General features: G+C 45.5%; 1 protein-coding gene across 1 annotated transcript in view; it reads left to right on the forward strand.

Moving 5' to 3' along the window:
* Window positions 1-8,823, forward strand: part of LOC120047900 (BTB/POZ domain-containing protein KCTD16-like) — a 908,275-nt gene extending 899,452 nt beyond the window's left edge. The window contains exons 2-3 of the mRNA XM_038993492.1: window positions 8,245-8,463; window positions 8,579-8,823. Of these exons, the coding sequence (XP_038849420.1) occupies window positions 8,245-8,463; window positions 8,579-8,823 (464 nt within the window). The remainder of the gene's footprint in view (window positions 1-8,244; window positions 8,464-8,578) is intronic.
* Window positions 8,824-23,719: the final 14,896 nt, after the last annotated feature.

Raw genomic sequence — 23,719 nt, forward strand, 5'->3', positions numbered from 1 at the left:
TCTCTCCCTCCCTCTCTGTTTCTCTCCCTCCCTGCCCCCCTCCCTCCCTCTGTTTCCCTCCCTCCCACTCTGTTTCCCTCCCTCCCTCTGTTTCTCTCCCTCCCTCTCTGTTTCTCTCCCTCCCTGCCCCCCTCCCTCCCTCTGTTTCCCTCCCTCCCACTCTGTTTCCCTCCCTCCCTCTGTTTCCCTCCCTCCCTCTGTTTCCCTCCCTCCCACTCTGTTTCCCTCCCTCCCTCTGTTTCCCTCCCTCCCACTCTGTTTCCCTCCCTCCCACTCTGTTTCCCTCCCTCCCACTCTGTTTCCCTCCCTCTGTTTCTCTCTCCTTCAACCGTTTCTCTCCATTTCCCTCTCTCCCTTCCTACCTCTGTTTCTCTCCCTCTCTCCCTGTATGTTTCTCTCTCTCTCCCTCTTTGTTTCTCTCTCTCCCTCCCTCCCTCCCTCCCTCCCTGTTTCTCTCTCTCCCTACCTCTGTTTCTCTCCCTCTCTCCCTGTATGTTTCTCTCTCTCCCTCTTTGTTTCTCTCTCTCTCTCTCCCTCCCTCCCTCCCTGTTTCTCTCTCTCCCTCCCTCTGTTTCTCCCCCCCTCCCTCTATTTCTCCCCCTCCCTCCCTCTGTTTCTCTCCCTCTCTCCCTGCCTGTTTCTCTGTCTTCCTCTTTGTTTCTCTCTCTCCCCCATCTGTTTCTCACTCCCTCCCTGTTTCTCTCTCTCTCTCTCTGTTTCTCTCTCTCTCTCTCCCTCCCTCCCTGTTTCTCTCTCTCCCTACCTCTGTTTCTCTCCCTCCCTCCCTCCCTGTTTCCCTCCCTCTTTGGGTGTTGGTGGGCACAGTTCCCAATGCAGTCTGATTCTCTCTACGAGGAGACATTGATGGTCTGATTTGCCTCTTTACTCAGTTCCCGTCCCAAATGGCACCCTATTCCCTATCACAGTGCACTAGTTCTGTCCAGGGCTCATAGAGCTCTGGTCAAAAGTAGTGCACTATATAGAGAATAGGGTGTCATTTGGTATGCAAGCCCAGTGCATACGTCAATTGATATGAAACAGGGAGTTTAGTTCAACAGGGATTTGAGCCTCTCAGCTTTTTACTGTAATAACAGCCTCATCTCTGCATAGTGATGTGACTGCATTAGTCTGATAGCAGAGAGAGAGAGAGAGAGAGAGAGAGTTTCCCATGCCAATAAAGCCCCTTGAATTGAATTGAGAGAGAGGCTAACAGCTTTTTAATGGCTAATCCATGGCTGAGTCCCAAATGGCACCCTATTCCCTATATAGTCTACTACTTTTGATCAAGGCCCTATGAGTCCTGGTCATAAGTAGGGCACTGTAATAGGGAATAGGGTGTTATTTGGGACGTAAACACTGTCTGCAGGTAATGGCCCAATGATTACTCGTATTGAGACATGTTATTGCTGTGGAGACTAGAGCCTTGTATGGGGAAAACAATTACATGTCGGATGTTTTTGTCCATTTAGACTGTCTATGCTTGAGTAGTTGTTTTATATAGTTGTATTCCTGTAAGCCATGGAGATCAGAGAGAAGTCAGAGGGGATGTCTTCCCTTCCAGGTTATAGAAAATTAAAAAACATCAAATGGAATGTTGAAATGTAATCATGTTTCCTCGGGGCAGATACAAGGTCCTCAAAGACATGCGTGAATATAAAACAAATCTGAAAATAAATGAATCATTGAATGTAGTCTGTAAAGGCACAAAACCAGGGCCTGTATTCACAAAGCCAGGGTCTGTATTCACAAAGTCTGGGCCTGTATTCACAAAGCCACGGCCTGTATTCACAAAGCCAGGGCCTGTATTCACAAAGCCAGAGCCTATATTCACAAAGCCAGGGCCTGTATTCACAAAGCCAGGGCCTGTATTCACAAAGCCAGGGCCTGTATTCACAAAGCCAGGGCCTGTATTCACAAAGCCAGGGCCTGTATTCACAAAGCCAGGGCCTGTATTCACAAAGCCAGGGCCTGTATTCACAAAGTCAGGGCCTGTATTCACAAAGCCACGGCCTGTATTCACAAAGCGTCTCAGAGTAGGAATGCTGATCTAGGATGAGGTCCCACCGTCCATGTAATCCTCCTAACCTTCCCAGTCGTAGTCTTCTGTTCTCCTCCTAACCTTCCCAGTCATACTCTTCTGTTCTCCTCCTAACCTTCCCAGTCGTAGTCTTCTGTTTTCCTCCTAACCTTCCCAGTCGTAGTCTTCTGTTTTCCTCCTAACCTTCCCAGTCGTAGTCTTCTGTTCTCCTCCTAACCTTCCCAGTCGTAGTCTTCTGTTTTCCTCCTAACCTTCCCAGTCGTAGTCTTCTGTTTTCCTCCTAACCTTCTCAGTCGTACTCTTCTGTTTTCCTCCTAACCTTCCCAGCTGTAGTCTTCTGTTCTCCTCCTAACCTTCCCAGCTGTAGTCTTCTGTTTTCCTCGTAACCTTCCCAGTCGTACTCTTCTGTTTTCCTCCTAACCTTCCCAGCTGTAGTCTTCTGTTTTCCTCCTAACCTTCCCAGTCGTAGTCTTCTGTTTTCCTCCTAACCTTCCCAGCTGTAGTCTTCTATTTTCCTCCTAACCTTCCCAGTCGTAGTCTTCTGTTTTCCTCCTAACCTTCCCAGTTGTAGTCTTCTGTTATCCTCCTAACCTTCCCATCTGTAGTCTTCTGTTTTCCTCCTAACCTTCCCAGTCGTAGTCTTCTATTTTCCTCCTAACCTTCCCAGCTGTAGTCTTCTGTTTTCCTCCTAACCTTCCCAGCTGTAGTCTTCTGTTTTCCTCCTAACCTTCCCAGCTGTAGTCTTCTGTTTTCCTCCTAACCTTCCCAGTCGTAGTCTTCTGTTTTCCTCCTAACCTTCCCAGTCGTAGTCTTCTGTTTTCCTCCTAACCTTCCCAGTCGTAGTCTTCTGTTTTCCTCCTAACCTTCCCAGTCGTAGTCTTCTGTTTTCCTCCTAATCTTCCCAGCCGTAGTTCTGTTTTCCTCCTAACCTTCCCAGTCGTAGTCTTCTGTTTTCCTCCTAACCTTCCCAGTCGTAGTCTTCTGTTTTCCTCCTAACCTTCCCATCTGTAGTCTTCTGTTTTCCTCCTAACCTTCCCAGTCGTAGTCTTCTGTTTTCCTCCTAACCTTCCCAGCTGTAGTCTTCTGTTTTCCTCCTAACCTTCCCAGTCGTAGTCTTCTGTTTTCTTCCTAGCCTTCCCAGTCGTAGTCTTCTGTTTTCCTCCTAACCTTCCCAGTCGTAGTCTTCTGTTTTCCTCCTAACCTTCCCAGACGTAGTCTTCTGTTTTCCTCCTAACCTTCCCAGCTGTAGTCTTCTGTTTTCCTCCTAATCTTCCCAGCTGTAGTCTTCTGTTTTCCTCCTAACCTTCCCAGTCGTAGTCTTCTGTTTTCCTCCTAACCTTCCCAGCTGTAGTCTTCTGTTTTCCTCCTAACCTTCCCAGTCGTAGTCTTCTGTTTTCCTCCTAACCTTCCCAGCTGTAGTCTTCTGTTTTCCTCCTAACCTTCCCAGCACCTTGGCCTTCTTTCATTAGCTGGTCAGGTTCAGAAGACTGTCACATTTTACCTTGGTAAGACGTCTACTGAAAAACATCCTATTCAGAGCATATCCAGAGGCTGTGTGTGCGTCTTTGTGTGATTGTGTGTGTGTCTATGTGTGAGTGTGTTTGTGCGTGTGTGTGTAAGGGCATATCCACAGGCAGTTGAACCACTGTCAGTTTTACTGCTCGTATCAATCCTCACTGACAGCAGGTCAGAAAACCAGTCTGACCCATACACACACACACGCACACGCACACGCACACGCACACACTTCACTCCTCCCCCATCTCAGCAACCTCATTCTGCTGCTACTGCATGTGTAACACCCAGGATTAATGATGTCTTAGGTTTCGTCCCAAATGACAACCTATTCCCTAAACATCGTCAAAAGTAGTTCACTATGTATACTCATGGAAAAAAGGGTTCCAAAAGGGTTATTTGGCTGTCCCCATAGGAAAACCCTTTTTGGTTCCATGTAGAACCCTCTTTGGGGAGAGGGAGGGAGAGAGAATCTGTGTGTACTGTATAAAGTTGCTACAGTGATGGTTTTAATGAGAAATGTCTAGCGGGCATGTAGGACAAATTCAGACTGACTTTGGTTTCAGAGGCGAGGACGAGAAGTGGGTACGAAGGGAAGGAAGGGTGTTAGGCTGTCTAGAGGAGGTCTAGAGGAGGTGTAGATGAGGAGGTGTAGAGGAGGTCTAGAGGAGGTGTAGAGGAGGAGGTCTAGAGGTCTAAAGGAGGTCTAGAGGAGGTCTAGAGGTCTAGAGGAGGAGGTCTAGAGGAGGAGGTCTAGAGGAGGAGGTCTAGAGGAGGAGGTCTAGAGGAGGTCTAGAGGAGGTGTAGATGAGGAGGTGTAGAGGAGGTCTAGAGGAGGTGTAGATGAGGAGGTGTAGAGGAGGTCTAGAGGAGGTGTAGAGGAGGTGTAGATGAGGAGGTCTAGAGGAGGTCTAGAGGAGGTGTAGATGAGGAGGTGTAGAGGAGGTCTAGAGGAGGTGTAGAGGAGGAGGTCTAGAGGTCTAAAGGAGGTCTAGAGGAGGTCTAGAGGAGGTGTAGATGAGGAGGTGTAGAGGAGGTCTAGAGGAGGTGTAGAGGAGGTCTAGAGGAGGTGTAGAGGAGGAGGTCTAGAGGTCTAAAGGAGGTCTAGAGGAGGTCTAGAGGTCTAGAGGAGGAGGTCTAGAGGAGGAGGTCTAGAGGAGGAGGTCTAGAGGAGGAGGTCTAGAGGAGGTCTAGAGGAGGTGTAGAGGAGGAGGTCTAGAGGTCTAAAGGAGGTCTAGAGGAGGTCTAGAGGTCTAGAGGAGGAGGTCTAGAGGAGGAGGTCTAGAGGAGGTCTAGTGGTCTAGAGGAGGAGGTCTAGAGGAGGAGGTCTAGAGGAGGTCTAGAGGAGGTCTAGTGGTCTAGAGGAGGAGGTCTAGAGGAGGAGGTCTAGAGGAGGAGGTCTAGAGGTGATCTAGTGGTCTAGAGGAGGTCTAGTGGTGATCTAGAGGAGGAGGTCTAGAGGAGGTGTAGAGGAGGAGGTCTAGAGGTCTAAAGGAGGTCTAGTGGAGGTCTAGAGGAGGTCTAGTGGTGATCTAGAGGAGGAGGTCTAGAGGAGGTCTAGAGGAGGTCTAGAGGAGGATGTTTAGTGGAGGTCTAGAGGAGGTCTAGAGGAGGAGGTCTAGAGGAGGAGGTCTAGAGGAGGAGGTCTAGTGGAGGTCTAGAGGAGGAGGTCTAGAGGAGGAGGTCTAGAGGAGGAGGTCTAGTGGAGGTCTAGAGGAGGAGGTCTAGAGGAGGAGGTCTAGAGGAGGAGGTCTAGTGGTGATCTAGAGGAGGAGGTCTAGAGGAGGAGGTCTAGAGGAGGAGGTCTAGTGGTGATCTAGAGGAGGAGGTCTAGAGGAGGAGGTCTAGTGGTGATCTAGAGGAGGAGGTCTAGAGGGGGACGGTCTAGAGGAGGAGGTCTAGAGGAGGGGGTCTAGAGGAGGAGGTCTAATGGAGGTCTAGAGGAGGTCTAGAGGAGGTCTAGAGGAGGAGGTCTAGAGGAGGTCTAGAGGAGGTTAGAGGTTAGAGGAGGTCTAGAGGAGGTCTAGAGGTGGAGGTTAGAGGAGGTCTAGAGGAGGAGGTCTAGTGGATGTTAGAGGAGGTCTAGAGGAGGAGGTCTAGAGGAGGAGGTCTAGAGGAGGTCTAGTGGAGGTTAGAGGAGGTCTAGTGGAGGTCTAGAGGAGGTCTAGTGGAGGTTAGAGGAGGTCTAGAGGAGGTCTAGTGGAGGTCTAGTGGAGGTCTAGATGAGGTCTAATGGAGGTCTAATGGAGGTCTAGAGGAGGTCTAGTGGAGGAGGTCTAAAGAAGGAGGTCTGGAGGAGGAGGTCTAAAGAAGGAGGTCTAGAGGAGGTTTAGAGGAGGTCTAGAGGAGGAGGTCTAGAGGAGGTCTAGAGGAGGAGGTCTAGAGGAGGTTTAGAGGAGGTCTAGAGGAGGAGGTCTAGAGGAGGAGGTCTAGTGGAGGTCTAGTGGAGGTCTAGAGGAGAACTAGAGGAGGAGGTCTAGAGGAGAAGGTCTAGAGGAGGAGGTCTAGAGGAGGAGGTATAGAGGAGGAGGTCTAGAGGAGGTCTAGAGGTGATCTAGAGGAGGAGGTCTAGAAGAGGTCTAGAGGAGGAGGTCTAGAGAAGGAGGTCTAGAGGAGGTTTAGAGGATGAGATCTAGATGAGGTCTAGAGGAGAACTAGAGGAGGTTTAGAGGAGGTCTAGAAGAGGGGGTCTAGTGGAGGTCGAGTGGAGACTAGAGGAGGTCTAAAGGTCTAGAGGAGGTCTAGAGGAGGAGTTCAAGAGGAGGTCTAGAGGAGGTCTAGAGGAGGAGGTCTAGAGGAGGTTTAGAGGAGGAGGTCTAGAGGAGGAGGTCTAGAGGAGGTTTAGAGGAGGAGGTATAGAGGATGAGGCCTAGAGGAGGTGTAGAGGAGGAGGTCTAGAGGAGGTCTAGAGGAGGTCTAGAGGAGAACTAGAAGAGATCTAAAGGAGGTCTAGAGGAGGTCTAGAGGAGGTTTAGAGGAGGTCTAGAGGAGGTCTAGAGGAGGTTTAGAGGAGGTGTAGAGGAGGAGGTCTAGAGGAGGTCTAGAGGAGAACTAGAAGAGATCTAAAGGAGGTCTAGAGGAGGTCTAGAGGAGGTCTAGTGGTGATCTAGAGGAGGAGGTCTAGAGGAGGAGGTCTAGAGGAGGAGGTCTAGAGGAGGTCTAGAGGAGGTTAGAGGTTAGAGGAGGTCTAGAGGAGTAGGTCTAGAGGAGGAGGTCTAGAGGAGGAGGTCTAGAGGAGGAGGTCTTGAGGAGGAGGTCTTGAGGAGGTCTAGAGGAGTAGGTCTAGAGGAGGAGGTCTAGAGGAGGAGGTCTAGAGGAGGAGGTCTAGAGGAGGAGGTCTTGAGGAGGAGGTCTTGAGGAGGTCTAGAGGAGGAGGTCTAGAGGAGGAGGTCTAGAGGAGGTTTAGAGGAGGAGGTCTAGTGGAGGTCTAGTGGAGGTCTAGAGGAGGAGGTCTAGAGGAGGTATAGAGGAGAAATACAGGAGGAGGTCTAGAGGAGGTCTAGAGGAGGAGGTCTAGCGGAGGAGGTCTAGCGGAGGAGGTCTAGCGGAAGAGGTCTAGAGGAGGTCTAGGTGGTCTAGAGGAGGATGTCTAGCGGAGGATGTCTAGCGAGGAGGTCTAGAGGAGGAGGTCTAGAGGAGGAGGTCTAGAGGAGGAGGTCTAGCGGAGGAGGTCTAGAGAAGAACTAGAGGAGGTCTAGAGGAGGTCTAGCGGAGGAGGTCTAGAGGAGGTCTAGAGAAGGTCAGAGCTGTAGCTTTCTTTAACTGAAAGAGAAATGTTTAAAACCCCTCACCCCTACACACACACACACACACACACACACACACACACACACACACACACACACACACACACACACACACACACACACACACACACACACACACACTTTATCCAACACACACACACACACACACACACACACACACACACACACACACACACACACACACACACACACACACACACACACACACACACACACACACACACACACACACACCGGTCTGTTTGATTACACATCTGTTAGTGTTTGTCTGTTCAGTAACCGGTCTGTTTGATTACACATCTGTTAGTGTTTGTCTGTTCAGTAACCGGTCTGTTTGATTACACATCTGTTAGTGTTTGTCTGTTCAGTAACCGGTCTGTTTGATTACACATCTGTCAGTGTTTGTCTGTTCAGTAACCGGTCTGTTTGATTACACATCTGTCAGTGTTTGTCTGTTCAGTAACCGGTCTGTTTGATTACACATCTGTTAGTGTTTGTCTGTTCAGTAACCGGTCTGTTTGATTACACATCTGTCAGTGTTTGTCTGTTCAGTAACCGGTCTGTTTGATTACACATCTGTTAGTGTTTGTCTGTTCAGTAACCGGTCTGTTTGATTACACATCTGTCAGTGTTTGTCTGTTCAGTAACCGGTCTGTTTGATTACACATCTGTCAGTGTAGGCTGAGAGAGCGTTAGCTAATAATAATGTATTGTGTGAGGATTATCTTGTCACAACAATTTATTCACGTCTATGATAACTGATTAATTCAATATGTGAGTAATTTGTGAACTGTAGTCTGCAGTATCTATCTACGTCTGTCACTTCAGTTAAGGAAATCAGGTGTTAGGAGAATTTTGCTCATTCAAGATGAAACTCAATGTTGTGTGTGTGTGGGTGTGTGCCACCACACGTGTCTTCTCCAGGTGGCCCATCCAGGTGGTCTTCATCCCACTGCGACTGCTGCTGCAAGAGCCACAAGAGTGAGCGCGAGGGAGAGAGTGGCACATCTTTGAACGAGCTCTCTACTTCCTGCTCCGAGACCCAATCAGAAGCCAGCTCCCCTCAGGGCACTGTCATCTGTAGTTCCGTCAGCCGTCAGCCTCACCCCGTCGCCCAGACCCTGGACCGGCCACTGAAGAAAGGTGTGGGAGTACCTCCTTTTTTGTATCCCTTGGGTGACTTTGGGTGCTTTGAAAGGTGTCTGTCTAATAAAATGTCTTCTTCTCTCTCCTTCCTCCTCCTCTTCCTTCCCTAAAGGGCCCGTTCAGCTGCTCCAGCCGTCGGAGATGAGGAGGAAGACGGACCAGCTCCGGGTGAGGACCATGGGGATCAGGGAGCACCGGGAGGCTGCAGCCAAGAGGAAAGCCAACAAGGAGAAGTTAACACCGGAGCAGGAGCTGGAGAGGTGCATCCAGGACTTCCACAGGATCAGGATTCCTGAACGCTTCCCCGAGAGGAAGTACATGTGGCAACAAGAACTGCTGAGGAAGTACCGTCTCTAAGGAGAGGGAGGGAGGGAGCAATACAAATCAAATTGGTCACATACGCCGAATACAACAGGTGTAGACTTTACAGTGAAGTGCTTATTTACAAGCCCATTCCCAACAGTGCAGAGTTAAAAAGTAAGACAAATATTTGGAAAAATGTATATAAGGAAATAGTAACACATTTACTACAATTACACAAACCGAGTCAATGTGCAGGGACACGAGGTAGTTATGAGGCTATATTTAAGGAGTACCAGTACTGAGTCAATGTGCAGGGACACGAGGTAGTTATGAGGCTATATTTAAGGAGTACCAGTACTGAGTCAATGTGCAGGGGTACGAGGTAGTTATGAGGCTATATTTAAGGAGTACCAGTACTGAGTCAATGTGCAGGGGTACGAGGTAGTTATGAGGCTATATATAAGGAGTACCAATACTGAGTCAATGTGCAGGGGTACGAGGTAGTTGAGGTATTACAGTATTATTACATGTGGGTAGGTATCAAAGTGACAAGGCAATCAGGAAATAGTAACACGGGAAATAGGAACACAATAAAAACAACAGCGAGGCTATATACAAGGGGACAGGAAGAGAGAGAGAAAGAGGGATGGAGGGCTCCATTTCTTTGCAGGGTATTAGCTAAAGACTAATAGACTGTAGCACTCTCAACGACAATCATGTACTGTATTAAAGAAAATGAAGAAATCAAGGACACTGTATTGCCAGCATGTATAGCAGAGCACAGTGAATCTAGCACAAAACGAGGCCACATTTGTCGAGGGTTTGTGATGTGTGCACAGTGTCTTTTTGTGATATGCACGTGTGTTAACCAGGTTGGGGTTCAAATCCCAGTCACGACAGGGGACACTTTAGCACAACCACATGTGGCTAACCATGTGAAGTCATTGTTAGCCTGTCAAGCTAAAGGCTACATCACCTGTTCAAGCAACAAAGCAACCTCAGGGTCAATGGGATACACCGCAATCAGCTCACCAAGCTCAATCACGATCACCAAGCTCCATCACGATCACAAGCTCCATCAACAAAGGTGCAGTTACAGCTAGCTAATGCTTGTTGTGGAACGAATTAGTAGCCACGATGTCAGTCATTTTCTATTGGTGTATCAGTATGTACAGAAGGAAAGGACTATCGCTGCGTCTCCGGTTCACAGTTAGTCACAGTGGGTCTATGGAAAGTGTCAGAATGGGTTTGTGGTTCTGTCAGGCAGAATCATCACAGAAGAAGTGGACTCTGGATCTCTCACAGATGTCACATCTGTTTATTGTACTACAACAACAGCCCTGCATGTCATTTCATGGTATGAGACTCATATCAGTAGACTATAGTGTCTGTAATATGGTATGAGACTCATATCAATAGATTATAGTGTTAGTAATGTGGTATGAGACTCATATCAATAGATTATAGTGTCAGTAATATGGTATGAGACTCATATCAATAGATTATAGTGTCAGTAATATGGTATGAGACTCATATCAATAGATTATAGTGTCAGTAATATGGTATGAGACTCATATCAATAGATTATAGTGTTAGTAATATGGTATGAGACTCATATCAATAGATTATAGTGTCAGTAATATGGTATGAGACTCATATCAATAGATTATAGTGTCAGTAATATGGTATGAGACTCATATCAATAGATTATAGTGTCAGTAATGTGGTATGAGACTCATATCAATAGATTATAGTGTCAGTAATATGGTATGAGACTCATATCAATAGATCATAGTGTCTGTAATATGGTATGAGACTCATATCAATAGATTATAGTGTCAGTAATGTGGTATGAGACTCATATCAATAGATTATAGTGTCAGTAATATGGTATGAGACTCATATCAATAGATTATAGTGTCAGTAATGTGGTATGAGACTCATATCAATAGATTATAGTGTCAGTAATGTGGTATGAGACTCATATCAATAGATCATAGTGTCTGTAATATGGTATGAGACTCATATCAATAGATTATAGTGTCAGTAATATGGTATGAGACTCATATCAATAGATTATAGTGTCAGTAATATGGTATGAGACTCATATCAATAGATTATAGTGTCAGTAATATGGTATGAGACTCATATCAGTAGATCATAGTGTCAGTAATATGGTATGAGACTCATATCAATAGATTATAGTGTCAGTAATATGGTATGAGACTCATATCAATAGATTATAGTGTCAGTAATGTGGTATGAGACTCATATCAATAGATTATAGTGTCAGTAATGTGGTATGAGACTCATATCAATAGATTATAGTGTCAGTAATATGGTATGAGACTCATATCAATAGATTATAGTGTCAGTAATATGGTATGAGACTCATATCAATAGATTATAGTGTCAGTAATATGGTATGAGACTCATATCAATAGATTATAGTGTTAGTAATATGGTATGAGACTCATATCAATAGATCATAGTGTCTGTAATATGGTATGAGACTCATATCAATAGATTATAGTGTCAGTAATGTGGTATGAGACTCATATCAGTAGATTATAGTGTCAGTAATATGGTATGAGACTCATATCAATAGATCATAGTGTCAGTAATATGGTATGAGACTCATATCAGTAGATCATAGTGTCTGTAATATGGTATGAGACTCATATCAATAGATTATAGTGTTAGTAATATGGTATGAGACTCATATCAATAGATTATAGTGTCAGTAATATGGTATGAGACTCATATCAATAGATTATAGTGTCAGTAATGTGGTATGAGACTCATATCAGTAGATTATAGTGTCAGTAATATGGTATGAGACTCATATCAATAGATTATAGTGTCAGTAATATGGTATGAGACTCATATCAATAGATTATAGTGTCAGTAATATGGTATGAGACTCATATCAATAGATTATAGTGTCAGTAATATGGTATGAGACTCATATCAATAGATTATAGTGTCAGTAATATGGTATGAGACTCATATCAGTAGATCATAGTGTCTGTAATATGGTATGAGACTCATATCAATAGATTATAGTGTCAGTAATATGGTATGAGACTCATATCAATAGATTATAGTGTCAGTAATGTGGTATGAGACTCATATCAATAGATTATAGTGTCAGTAATATGGTATGAGACTCATATAAATAGATTATAGTGTCAGTAATATGGTATGAGCATCATATTTAATAGATTATAGTGTCAGTAATATGGTATGAGACTCATATCAATAGATTATAGTGTCAGTAATATGGTATGAGACTCATATCAATAGATTATAGTGTCAGTAATATGGTATGAGCATCATATTTAATAGATGCCGTTCATTTGTTATGTGGTGGATAAATCCAAGGGTGCCTCTGAAGTTGCATTCTATTCCCTATATAGTGCACTACAGAGGGAATAGGGTGCCATTTTGGGACGCTACCCAATACTGTATGTCATGGTGACTGAGTGAGGCCAACTTCATTGATGAGCACTGACTGATTGTCTGTTTGCTATTGTAAACATTCTTGTCATGTATGTGTAGCATAGGAAAACATGTAGGTAGACTACAGTAGTAATGCTGATGGGTGTTCTAAGATCCTCCCCCTGATGGGTGTTCTAAGATCCTCCCCCTGATGGGTATTCTAAGATCCCCCCCCTGATGGGTGTTCTAAGATCCTCCCCCTGATGGGTATTCTAAGATCCTCCCCCTGATGGGTGTTCTAAGATCCTCCCCCTGATGGGTATTCTAAGATCCTCCCCCTGATGGGTATTCTAAGATCCTCCCCCTGATGGGTATTCTAAGATCCTCCCCCTGATGGGTGTTCTAAGATCCTCCCCCTGATGGGTGTTCTAAGATCCTCCCCCTGATGGGTATTCTAAGATCCTCCCCCTGATGGGTATTCTAAGATCCTCCCCCTGATGGGTATTGTAAGATCCTCCCCCTGATGGGTATTGTAAGATCCTCCCCCTGATGGGTGTTCTAAGATCTTCCCCCTGATGGCTATTCTAAGATCCTCCCCCTGATGGGTGTTCTAAGATCCTCCCCCTGATGGGTATTCTAAGATCCTCCCCCTGATGGGTATTCTAAGATCCTCCCCCTGATGGGTATTCTAAGATCCTCCCCCCGATGGGTATTCTAAGATCCTCCCCCTGGTGGGTATTCTAAGATCCTCCCCCTGATGGGTATTCTAAGATCCTCCCCCTGATGGGTGTTCTAAGATCCTCCCCCTGATGGGTATTCTAAGATCCTCCCCCTGATGGGTATTCTACGATCCTCCCCCTGATGGGTGTTCTACGATCCTCCCCCTGATGGGTATTCTAAGATCCTCCCCCTGATGGGTATTCTAAGATCCTCCCCCTGATGGGTATTCTAAGATCCTCCCCCTGATGGGTATTCTAAGATCCTCCCCCTGATGGGTATTCTAAGATCCTCCCCCTGATGGGTATTCTAAGATCCTCCCCCTGATGGGTATTCTAAGATCCTCCCCCTGATGGGTATTGTAAGATCCTCCCCCTGATGGGTATTGTAAGATCCTCCCCCTGATGGGTATTGTAAGATCCTCCCCCTGATGGGTATTCTAAGATCCTCCCCCTGATGGGTATTCTAAGATCCTCCCCCTGATGGGTATTCTAAGATCCTCCCCCTGATGGGTATTCTAAGATCCTCCCCCTGATGGGTATTCTAAGATCCTCCCCCTGATGGGTGTTCTAAGATCCTCCCCCTGATGGGTATTCTAAGATCCTCCCCCTGATGGGTATTGTAAGATCCTCCCCCTGATGGGTATTGTAAGATCCTCCCCCTGATGGGTATTGTAAGATCCTCCCCCTGATGGCTATTCTAAGATCCTCCCCCTGATGGGTATTCTAAGATCCTCCCCCTGATGGGTATTCTAAGATCCTCCCCCTGATGGGTATTCTAAGATCCTCCCCCTGATGGGTATTCTAAGATCCCCCCTGATTGTAAGTGTTCAAAAAATATATTAAATGAGTTGAAAATGCAATGACTTGTGTGACTCTACTGACTCTTTGCCAGCGAAGCTGACTGAACTAAACAGGTGATTGTGCAGTTGTGTTTCTAGGATCAAAAAATGAAATAAGTACAGGGTTAGGTCTGAAATGGAACCCTATTCCCTCTGTAGGGCACTATGGCACCCTATTCCCTCTATAGGGCACTATGGCACCCTATTCCCTCTATAGGGCACTATGGCACCCTATTCTCTCTATAGGGCACTATGGCACCATATTCCCTCTATGGGGCACTACTGTTGACTGCTCTTGTCTAAAGTACTGCGGAATAGGGTGTCTTTTCACACCACAGAACTAATTTATTTCAAAAGTTATTTTCAGTTATATTATATTATACTCTGATCCTCATGCTACCCCTCTCACTCAGTTGAGTTGACAGAATTAAATATTAGCTGGGATGATACAAAATTATCCAAAGAGGATTCAGTAGGCTTCTTCCCTGACAATGAGGCAGAGTTTGGAGAGTTTCTGCCTAATTTCTCTGGATAAGTCGCTCCGTTGGATTCCTGTCAAAAATCTTCCCCCTCTAGTCTGCGTTTTTAAATGGCCCCCTATTTTCTCTGTATGTAGTGCACTACTTTGAACCAAAGCCCTATAGGTCCTCATCAAAAGTAGTGCACAGTAGTGAATAGAGGGCCTTTTCAGACACGACCACTACTTTCGTCCTCCCACACTCCCTAGTCTTGCACTCTCTCTTTTTTGTTGAGTTTAGAAGAAGTGAAAAGAGTCCTGACGTCTTAATGTATTTATCTCTTCCTGTTGAGAGGTTCTCAGAGAAATGTGAAGAAGAAATTTGCATCCCAAATGACACCCTATTCCCTATATAGTGCACTACTTTTAACCAGAGCGACGGTATTGCACTATATACAGTACAGTTGAAGTCGGAAGTTTACATACACTTAGCTTGGAGTCATTAAAACTAGTTTTTCAACCACTCCACAAATTTCTTGTTAACAAACTATAGTTTTGGCAAGTCGGTTAGGACATCTACTTTGTGCATGACACAAGTAATTTTTCAAACAATTGTTTACAGACAGATTATTTCACTTATAATTCCCTGTATCACAATTCCAGTGGGTCAGAAGTTTACATACACTAAGATGACCGTGCCTTTAAACAGCTTGGAAAATTCCAGAAAATGATGTCATGGCTTTAGAAGCTTCTGATTGACTCAAATGATGTCAATTAGCCTATTGGATGTGTACCTGTGGATGTATTCCAAGGCCTACCTTCAAACTCACTGCCTCTTTGCTTGACATCATGGGAAAATAAAATAAATCAGTCAAGACCTCAGAAAGAGAATTGTCGACCTCCACACATCTGGTTCATCCTTGGGAGCAATTTCCAAACGCCTGAAGGTACCATGTTAATCTGTACAAACAATAGTACGCAAGTATAAACACCATGGGACCACACAGCCGCCATACCGCTCAGGAAGGAGACACGTTCTGTCTCCTAGAGATGAACGTACTTTGGTGCGAAAAGTGCAAATCAATCCCAGAACAGCAGCAAAGGACCTTGTGAAGATGCTGGAGGAAACAGGTACAAAAGTATCTATGTCCAAAGTAAAACGAGTCCTATATTAACATAACCTGAAAGGCCGCTCAGCAAGGAAGAAGCCACTGCTCCAAAACCGCCATCAAAAAGCCAGACTACGGTTTGCAACTGCACATGGGGATGAAGATCGTACTTTTTGGAGAAATGTCCTCTGGTCTGATGAAACAAAAATATAACTGTTTGGCCAAAATGACCATTGTTATGTTTGGAGGAAAAAGGGGAGGCTTGCAAGCCGAAGAACATCATCCCAATCGTGAAGTACGGGGGTGGCAGCATCATGTTGTGGGGGTGCTTTGCTGCAGGAGAGACTGGTGCACTTCACAAAATAGATGGTATCATGAGGATGGAAAATTATGTGGACATATTGAAGCAACATCAAGACATCTGTCAGGAAGTTAAAGCTTGGTTGCAAATGGGTCTTCCAAATGGACAATGACCCCAAGCATACTTCCAAAGTTGTGGCAAAATGGCTTAAGGACAACAAAGTCAAGGTATTGGAGTGGCCATCACAAAGCCCTGACCTCAATCCTATAGAAAATGTGTGGGCAGAACTGAAAAAGCATGTGCGAGCAAGGAGGCCTACAAACCTGACTCAGTTACACCAGCTCTGTCAGGAGGAATGGGCCAAAATTCACCCAACTTATTGTGGGAAGCTTGTGGAAGGCTACCTGAAACGTTTGACCCAAGTTAAACAATTTATAGGCAATGCTACCAAATACTAATTGAGTGTATGTAAACTTCTGACCCACTGGGAATGTGATGAAAGAAATAAAAGCTGAAATAAATCATTCTCTCGACTATTATTCTGACATTTCACATTCTTAAAATGAAGTGGTGATCCAAACTGACCTAAAACAGGGAATTTTTACTAGGATTAAATGTCAGGAATTGTGAAAGGCTGAGTTTAAATGTATTTGGCTATGGTGTATGTAAACTTCCGACTTCAACTGTAGGTAATAGGGTGCCATTTGGGACCTAGTCGTAGCTATGCATCACTCTTCGGGATCGGTGTCCCCTCCGCAGGATGGTTGCGCTAACGTAGGCTAATGTGATTAGCATGATGTAAGTAACCAAAAAGTTCCCAGGACACAGACATATCTGATATGGGCAGAAAGCTTCAATTCTTGTTAATCTAACTGTCCAATTTACAGTAGCTATTACAGTGAAAAAATACCATGCTATTGTTTGAGGAGAGTGCACAATTACGAACTTGAAAATGTATTAATAAACCAAATAGGCACATTTGGGCAGTCTTGATACAACATTTTGAACAGATATGCAACAGTTCATTGGATCAGTCTAAAACTTTGCACATACACTGCTGTCATCTAGTGGACAACATCTAAATTGCACCTGGGCTGGAATAATACATTATGGCCTTTATCTTGCATTTCAAAGATGATGATTAAAAATTAAATAAATAACGCATGTTTTTTTCTTTGTTGTATCTTTACCAGATCTAATGTGTTTTATTCTCCTACATTAATTGCCCTTTTCCACAAACTTCAAAGTGTTTCCTTTCAAATGGTATCAAGAATATTCATATCATTGCTTCAGGTCCTGAGCTACAGGCAGTTAGATTTGGGTATGTCATTTTAGGTGAACATTTAAAAAAGGGTCAGATCCTTATGAGGATATTATAGGAAATAACTATTTTTAGCTGGTAATAGAATCTGCAGTGTCGTCACATTACATCCGCTTAGGAAGAGGCTCGGGGACCACAGAACCGCAACCCCAAAAACCGAGTGTGTGTGATGGATGAAGCGTGTGTGTGTGTGTGATGGATGAAGAACTGTCTCTCTCTTGGGGGAACGATGACGATGTTTGTCCTCTAACAAAAGTTCACTCGAAAAGCTTTTTGTTTTGTAGCTACTAAAGGACACACACTACTGGGTAATGTATAGGTCTACAGTACAGAATAACAGTGTTTCCAATACTGGGTAATGTATAGGCCTACAGTACAGAATAACAGTGTTTCCAATACTGGGTAATGTATAGGTCTACAGTACCGAATAACAGTATTTCCATAGTCTTATGAACTGAAGGTATACTGCTGGGTCTATATTGTTTTGTAGCTAGCCTACTAAAGGGCATACAAGCTAGACTGTGTAGTATACAAGCTAGACTGTGTAGTATACAAGCTAGACTGTGTAGTATACAAGCTTGACTGTGTAGTATACAGAAGAGAATAAGAGTTTTTCTATCGTCTTATAAACTAGGCTTAGGACTGAGACACTTTTCTTACTTTTGAACAGGTATGAATGGAATGAGACACATAAACCAGGTCACTAAAGACCAAGGATTCACATCCATCTATGTTATATGCAGCGGCAGCATCAAAAGAAAATAAATGTGAAAATCATCTCCCATATTCTCAGGACTTAATTCTCCTAGTTGAGCTTTGTGAACTTGTATTGAAATAGAGATTTGAACTAAACCAAACTAGATATAAGAAGCCAAAAATACAGGGAGAGGGTATTGTGTCCTCCAGTGGAACAAAACAAGTCTAAATACTGAGACTTTAATATATTAAACTGGATTTTAAAAAGAATACTGTAATATTGAATGTTATTCTCCTGGTCTCCATCTCTTCACCTTCCCCACCTCTATTCAATAGAATCCCAGCGGCAAACCTCAGTAATGAAACCCAACACTTCTTTCTCTCATCTTTGAAACCAGATTTCCATCCAACCATCACATGGCATTTTAACCCCGCTCTTAACATGATCCCAACCTTCTAATACCGCGATGACAAATCGATGCTTCTGATGTTGCATATCAAATATATCCCGGCTACCAGCATCAAAGACATGGCCGTTGGTCGCACCATTTTCCTGGATGATCATAATGGTCCCTGATGGCCCCTGACGGGCCCACTGGCCTATCACACAAACCCCCTGGCCTCCTCTCCTCTCGTCTCCTCTCCTCTACAGGGTCTATTACCAGTAGAGATCAATACAGTGGAACTCTGGACCTAACCCTTTTAGAGTAGTGCACTAAATAGGTAATAGAATGCCATTTGGGGCCTAACCCTGGTCTATAGACTGGACGCCTGCCTGGAGCTCCTGGCAGCCTCCTCAAGGATGCAAAGGTACATTAAAGGCTCAATCACAAAGACATGTTGGATTGTTATGCCACTACGATGGCTGGTATCTATTATCTTCTGGGTCGGGGGGGTCATACTGGCCTGGTATCTATCTACTGGGTCTGGGGGGGTCATACTGGCCTGGTATCTATCTACTGGGTCTGAGGGGGATCATACTGGCCTGGTATCTATCTACTGGGTCTGGGGGGGTCATACTGGCCTGGTATCTATTATCCACTGGATCTGAGGGGGGTCATACTGGCCTGGTATCTATCTACTGGGTCTGGGGGGGGGGGGGGGGGGGTCATACTGGCCTGGTATCTATGTACTGGGTCTGGGGGGGTCATACTGGCCTGGTATCTATTATCTACTGGGTCCGAGGGGGGTCATACTGGCCTGGTATCTATTATCTACTGGGTCTGAGGGGGTCATACTGGCCTGGTATCTATCTACTGGGTCTGAGGGGTTCATACTGGCCTGGTATCTATTATCTACTGGGTCTGGGGGGGTCATACTGGCCTGGTATCTATTATCTACTGGGTCTGGGGGGGTCATACTGGCCTGGTATCTATCTACTGGGTCTGGGGGGGGGGGGGGGGGGGGGGGGGGGGTCATACTGGCCTGGTATCTATTATCTACTGGGTCTGGGGGGGTCATACTGGCCTGGTATCTATTATCTACTGGGTCTGGGGGGGTCATACTGGCCTGGTATCTATTATCTACTGGGTCTGGGGGGGTCATACTGGCCTGGTATCTATTATCTACTGGGTCTGGGGGGGGGGGAGGGGGGTCATACTGGCCTGGTATCTATTATCTACTGGGTCTGGGGGGGTCATACTGGCCTGGTATCTATTATCTACTGGGTCTGGGGGGTCATACTGGCCTGGTATCTATTATCTACTGGGTCTGGGGGGTCATACTGGCCTGGTATCTATTATCTACTGGGTCTGGGGGGTCATACTGGCCTGGTATCTATTATCTACTGGGTCTGGGGGGGGTCATACTGGCCTGGTATCTATCCACTGGGTCTGAGGGGGTCATACTGGCCTGGTATCTATTATCTACTGGGTCTGAGGGGGTCATACTGGCCTGGTATCTATCTACTGGGTCTGGGGGAAGTCATACTGGCCTGGTATCTATTATCTACTGGGTCTGAGTGGGGTCATACTGGCCTGGTATCTATTATCTACTGGGTCTGGGGGGGTCATACTGGCCTGGTATCTATTATCTACTGGGCCTGGGGGGTCATACTGGCCTGGTATCTATTATCTACTGGGTCTGGGGGGGTCATACTGGCCTGGTATCTATTATCTACTGGGTCTGGGGGGTCATACTGGCCTGGTATCTATCCACTGGGTCTGAGGGGGTCATACTGGCCTGGTATCTATCTACTGGGTCTGGGGGAAGTCATACTGGCCTGGTATCTATTATCTACTGGGTCTGAGGGGGGTCATACTGGCCTGGTATCTATTATCTACTGGGTCGAGGCTTTGTATGAAACTGAACGACAGAATGTTACAATTAGGTGACATTTTAGACCAAAAGTCACCGAAAAGGTGGAACGACCCAACCCAACTGTTGGCTACTCACTACAGACTCTACGGATGGATCAAATGAGGAGTTATGTACAGTAAGTACTTGGTCTGTAAAAAAACAACATATTTAATGTTGATCCTTGACTGCATGATGAGGAGCAGTCCTGTAGCCTGCAGCCGAGGGACAGAAATAGAACAAGGACTGCTTCCCAAATGGAACACTATCCCCTATGGGCTCTTATCAAAAGGAGTGCACTATATAGGGAATAGGGTGCCATTTGGGATTGACACAATAAATAACCAACATGTTGTTTAGGTGCTCAATTATCAAATTGTAGATGACTGATGTGTGTATACAGTGTGTATGTCTTTACAGTGTGTGTGTGTGTGTGTGTGTGTGTGTGTGTGTGTGTGTGTGTGTGTTTGTGTGTGTGTGTTTTGTGTGTGTGTGTGTGTGTGTGTATGTTGTTTATGTGTTCCACAATTTAATCTGAGATGGTTCCTGGGTCTATAGGGTGGTGCATCACACATAGAAAATAAATATTTCACACGGAGGATGACTTTGCTTGAGGCTCAAATGGCTCCCTATTCCCTACATAGTGTGGTACCCTTAAAGGGCCCATGGCCAATAGTAGCAATAGGGAACAGGGAGCCATTTGGGACACAAACCATTCCTCTGCCTTAGAAACCTTTTCCTGTTTATATCACTTTATTAGTTTTGACAGAAAAAGTCCCAATTAAAATGAGCAGTGATGATGGGACTGACAGATGGGATACGGAGGATCTTTAGCTATATGAACACGAGGGCTATGTTCCTTATTCCCGATATAGTGCACTACTTTAGACCAATAAGGTACCATATGAGAAGCTAGCAGAGGGACACACAGATTAAATCAACAGCCCAGGAGGCCTTTATAAACGTTTTGTATGCACAAAAGATACCCCAAAACATGCGTAGTAGTCTAGTAGTAGACTAGAAGTAGTCTAGTAGTAGCCTGGTAGTAGTCTAGTAGTAGCCTGGTAGTAGTCTAGTAGTAGTCTAGCAGCCTAGTAGTAGTTTAGTAGTAGTCTAGTAGTGGCCTAGTAGTAGTCAAGCAGTCTAGTAGTAGTCTAGTAGTAGTCTAGTAGTAGTCAAGCAGTCTAGTAGTAGTCTAGTAGTAAGTTAACATTATGTTTTCGAATGACATCACCAAGAGGTAAAATATATAGTGAAAACAATAGTGGTCCAAAAACGGAACCTTGAGGAACACCGAAATTTACAGTTGATTTGTCAGAGGACAAACCATCCACAGAGACAAACTGATATCTTTCCGACAGATAAGATCTAAACCAGGCCAGAACTTGTCCGTGTAGACAAATTAGGGTTTCCAATCTCTCCAAAACAATGTGGTGATCGATGGTATCAAAAGCAGCACTAAGGTCTAGGAGCACGAGAACAGATGCAGAGCCTCGGTCTGACGCCATTAAAAGGTAATTTACCACTTTCACAAGTGCAGTCTCAGTGCTATGATGGGGTCTAAAACCAGACTGAAGCGTTTCGTATACATTGTTTGTCTTCCGGAAGGCAGTGAGTTGCTGCGCAACAGGTTTTTCAATTTTTTTTGAGAGGAATGGGAGATTCGATATAGGCCGATGGTTTTTTATATTTTCTGGGTCAAGGTTTGGCTTTTTCAAGAGAGGCTTTATTACTGCTACTTTTCATGAGTTTGGTACACATCAGGTGGATATAGAGCTGTTTATTATGTTCAACATAGGAGGGCCAAGCACAGGAAGCAGCTCTTTCAGTAGTTTAGTAGGGATAGGATCCAGTATGCAGCTTGAAGGTTTAGAGGCCATGATTATTTTCATCATTGTGTCAAGAGATATAGGACTATAAAACTTGAGTGTCTCCCTTGATCTTAGGTCCTGGCAGAGTTGTACAGACTCAGGACAACTGATCTTTGGAGGAATTTGCAGATTTAAAGAGGAGTCCGTAATTTGCTTTCTAATGATCATGATCTTTTCATCAAAGAAGTTCAGGAATTTATCACTGCTGAAGTGAAAGCCATCCTCTCTTGGGAAATGCTGCTTTTTAGTTAGCTTTGCGACAATATCAAAAATAAATTTAGGATTGTTCTTATTTTCCTCAATTAAGTTGGAAAAATAGGATGATCGAGCAGCAGTGAGGGCTCTTCGATACTGCACGGTACAAGCTAGTCAGAAGACTTCCAGTTTGGTGTGGCGCCATTTCCGTTCCAATCTTCTGGAAGCTTGCTTCAGAGCTCAGGTATTTTCTGTATACTAGGGAGCTAGTTTCTTCGGACAAATGTTTTTTTGTTTTTAGGGGTGCGACTGCATCTAGGGTATTGCGCAAGGTTGAATTGAGTTCCTCAGTTAGGTGGTTAACTGATTTTTTTACTCTGACGTCCTTGGGTGGGTGGAGGGAGTCTGGAAGGGAATCTAGATATCTTTGGGTTGTCCGAGAATTTATAGCACAACTTTTGATGATCCTTGGTTGGGGTCTGAGCAGATTATTTGTTGCGATTGCAAACGTAATAAAATGGTGGTCCGATAGTCCAGGATTATGAGTGTAACGGGCTTCCTCCTTCTCCTCATCCGAAGAGGAGTAGCAAGGATTAGACCAAAATGCAGCGTTGTGATAAGACATGAGACGCACAGGTGGCTTAGTGCGTGGTGCCGGAACTGGAGGCACTGGGCTGGAGACACGCACCATAGGGAGAGTGCGTGGAGGAGGAACAGGGCTCTGGAAACGCACTGGAAGCCTGGTGCGTGGTGTAGGCACTGGTGGTACTAGGCTGGGGCGGGAAGGTGGCGCCGGAAATACCGGACCGTGCAGGCGTACTGGCTCCCTTGAGCATTGAGCCTGCCCAACCTTACCTGGTTGAATACTCCCCGTCGCCCGACCAGTGCGGGGAGGTGGAATAACCCGCACTGGGCTATGTAGGCGAACCGGGGACACCATGCGTAAGGCTGGTGACATGTAAGCCGGCCCGAGGAGGCGTACTGGTGGCCAGATATGTAGGGCCGGCTTCATGACATCCGGCTCAACGCTCAATCTAGCCCTACCAGTGCGGGGAGGTGGAATAACCCGCACCGGGCTATGCACACGTACAGGAGACACCGTGCGCTCTACTGCGTAACACGGTGTCTGCCCGTACTCCCGCTCTCCACGGTTAGCCTGAGAAGTGGGCGCAGGTCTCCTACCTGCCCTTGGCCCACTACCTCTTAGCCCCCCCCCCCAAGAAATTTTTGGGGTTTCTTCTCGGGCTTCCTTGCTAGCCGCGTACCTTCATATCTGCGGTTTTGGGCTGTGGCTGCCTACCTTAGCCCAGGGTCCTTTTCCCTCTATGATTTCCTCCCAACTCCAGAAATCCTGCAATCCTTTTTTCGTGGACCACTGTTCGTGGTCCCGCTGCTTGATCCGGGTTTGGTTGGGTGGTTCTGTAACGGGCTTCCTCCTTCTCCTCATCCGAAGAGGAGTAGCAAGGATTAGACCAAAATGCAGCGTTGTGATAAGACATGATTTTTTTAATCAACAAAACAGAAAACACGACGAACACTTGAATAATTACAAAACAACAAACGACGTAGACAGACCTGGACGACGAACTTACATGAAACACGAAGAACGCAAGAACAGGAAAACTGACTACATAAAACGAACGAACAAACAAAACCGAAACAGTCCCGCGTGGCGTAACATACACTGACACAGGAGACAACCACCC

This window comes from Salvelinus namaycush, chromosome 5 (genome assembly GCF_016432855.1).
Source record: "Salvelinus namaycush isolate Seneca chromosome 5, SaNama_1.0, whole genome shotgun sequence".
Taxonomy (NCBI): domain Eukaryota; kingdom Metazoa; phylum Chordata; class Actinopteri; order Salmoniformes; family Salmonidae; genus Salvelinus; species Salvelinus namaycush.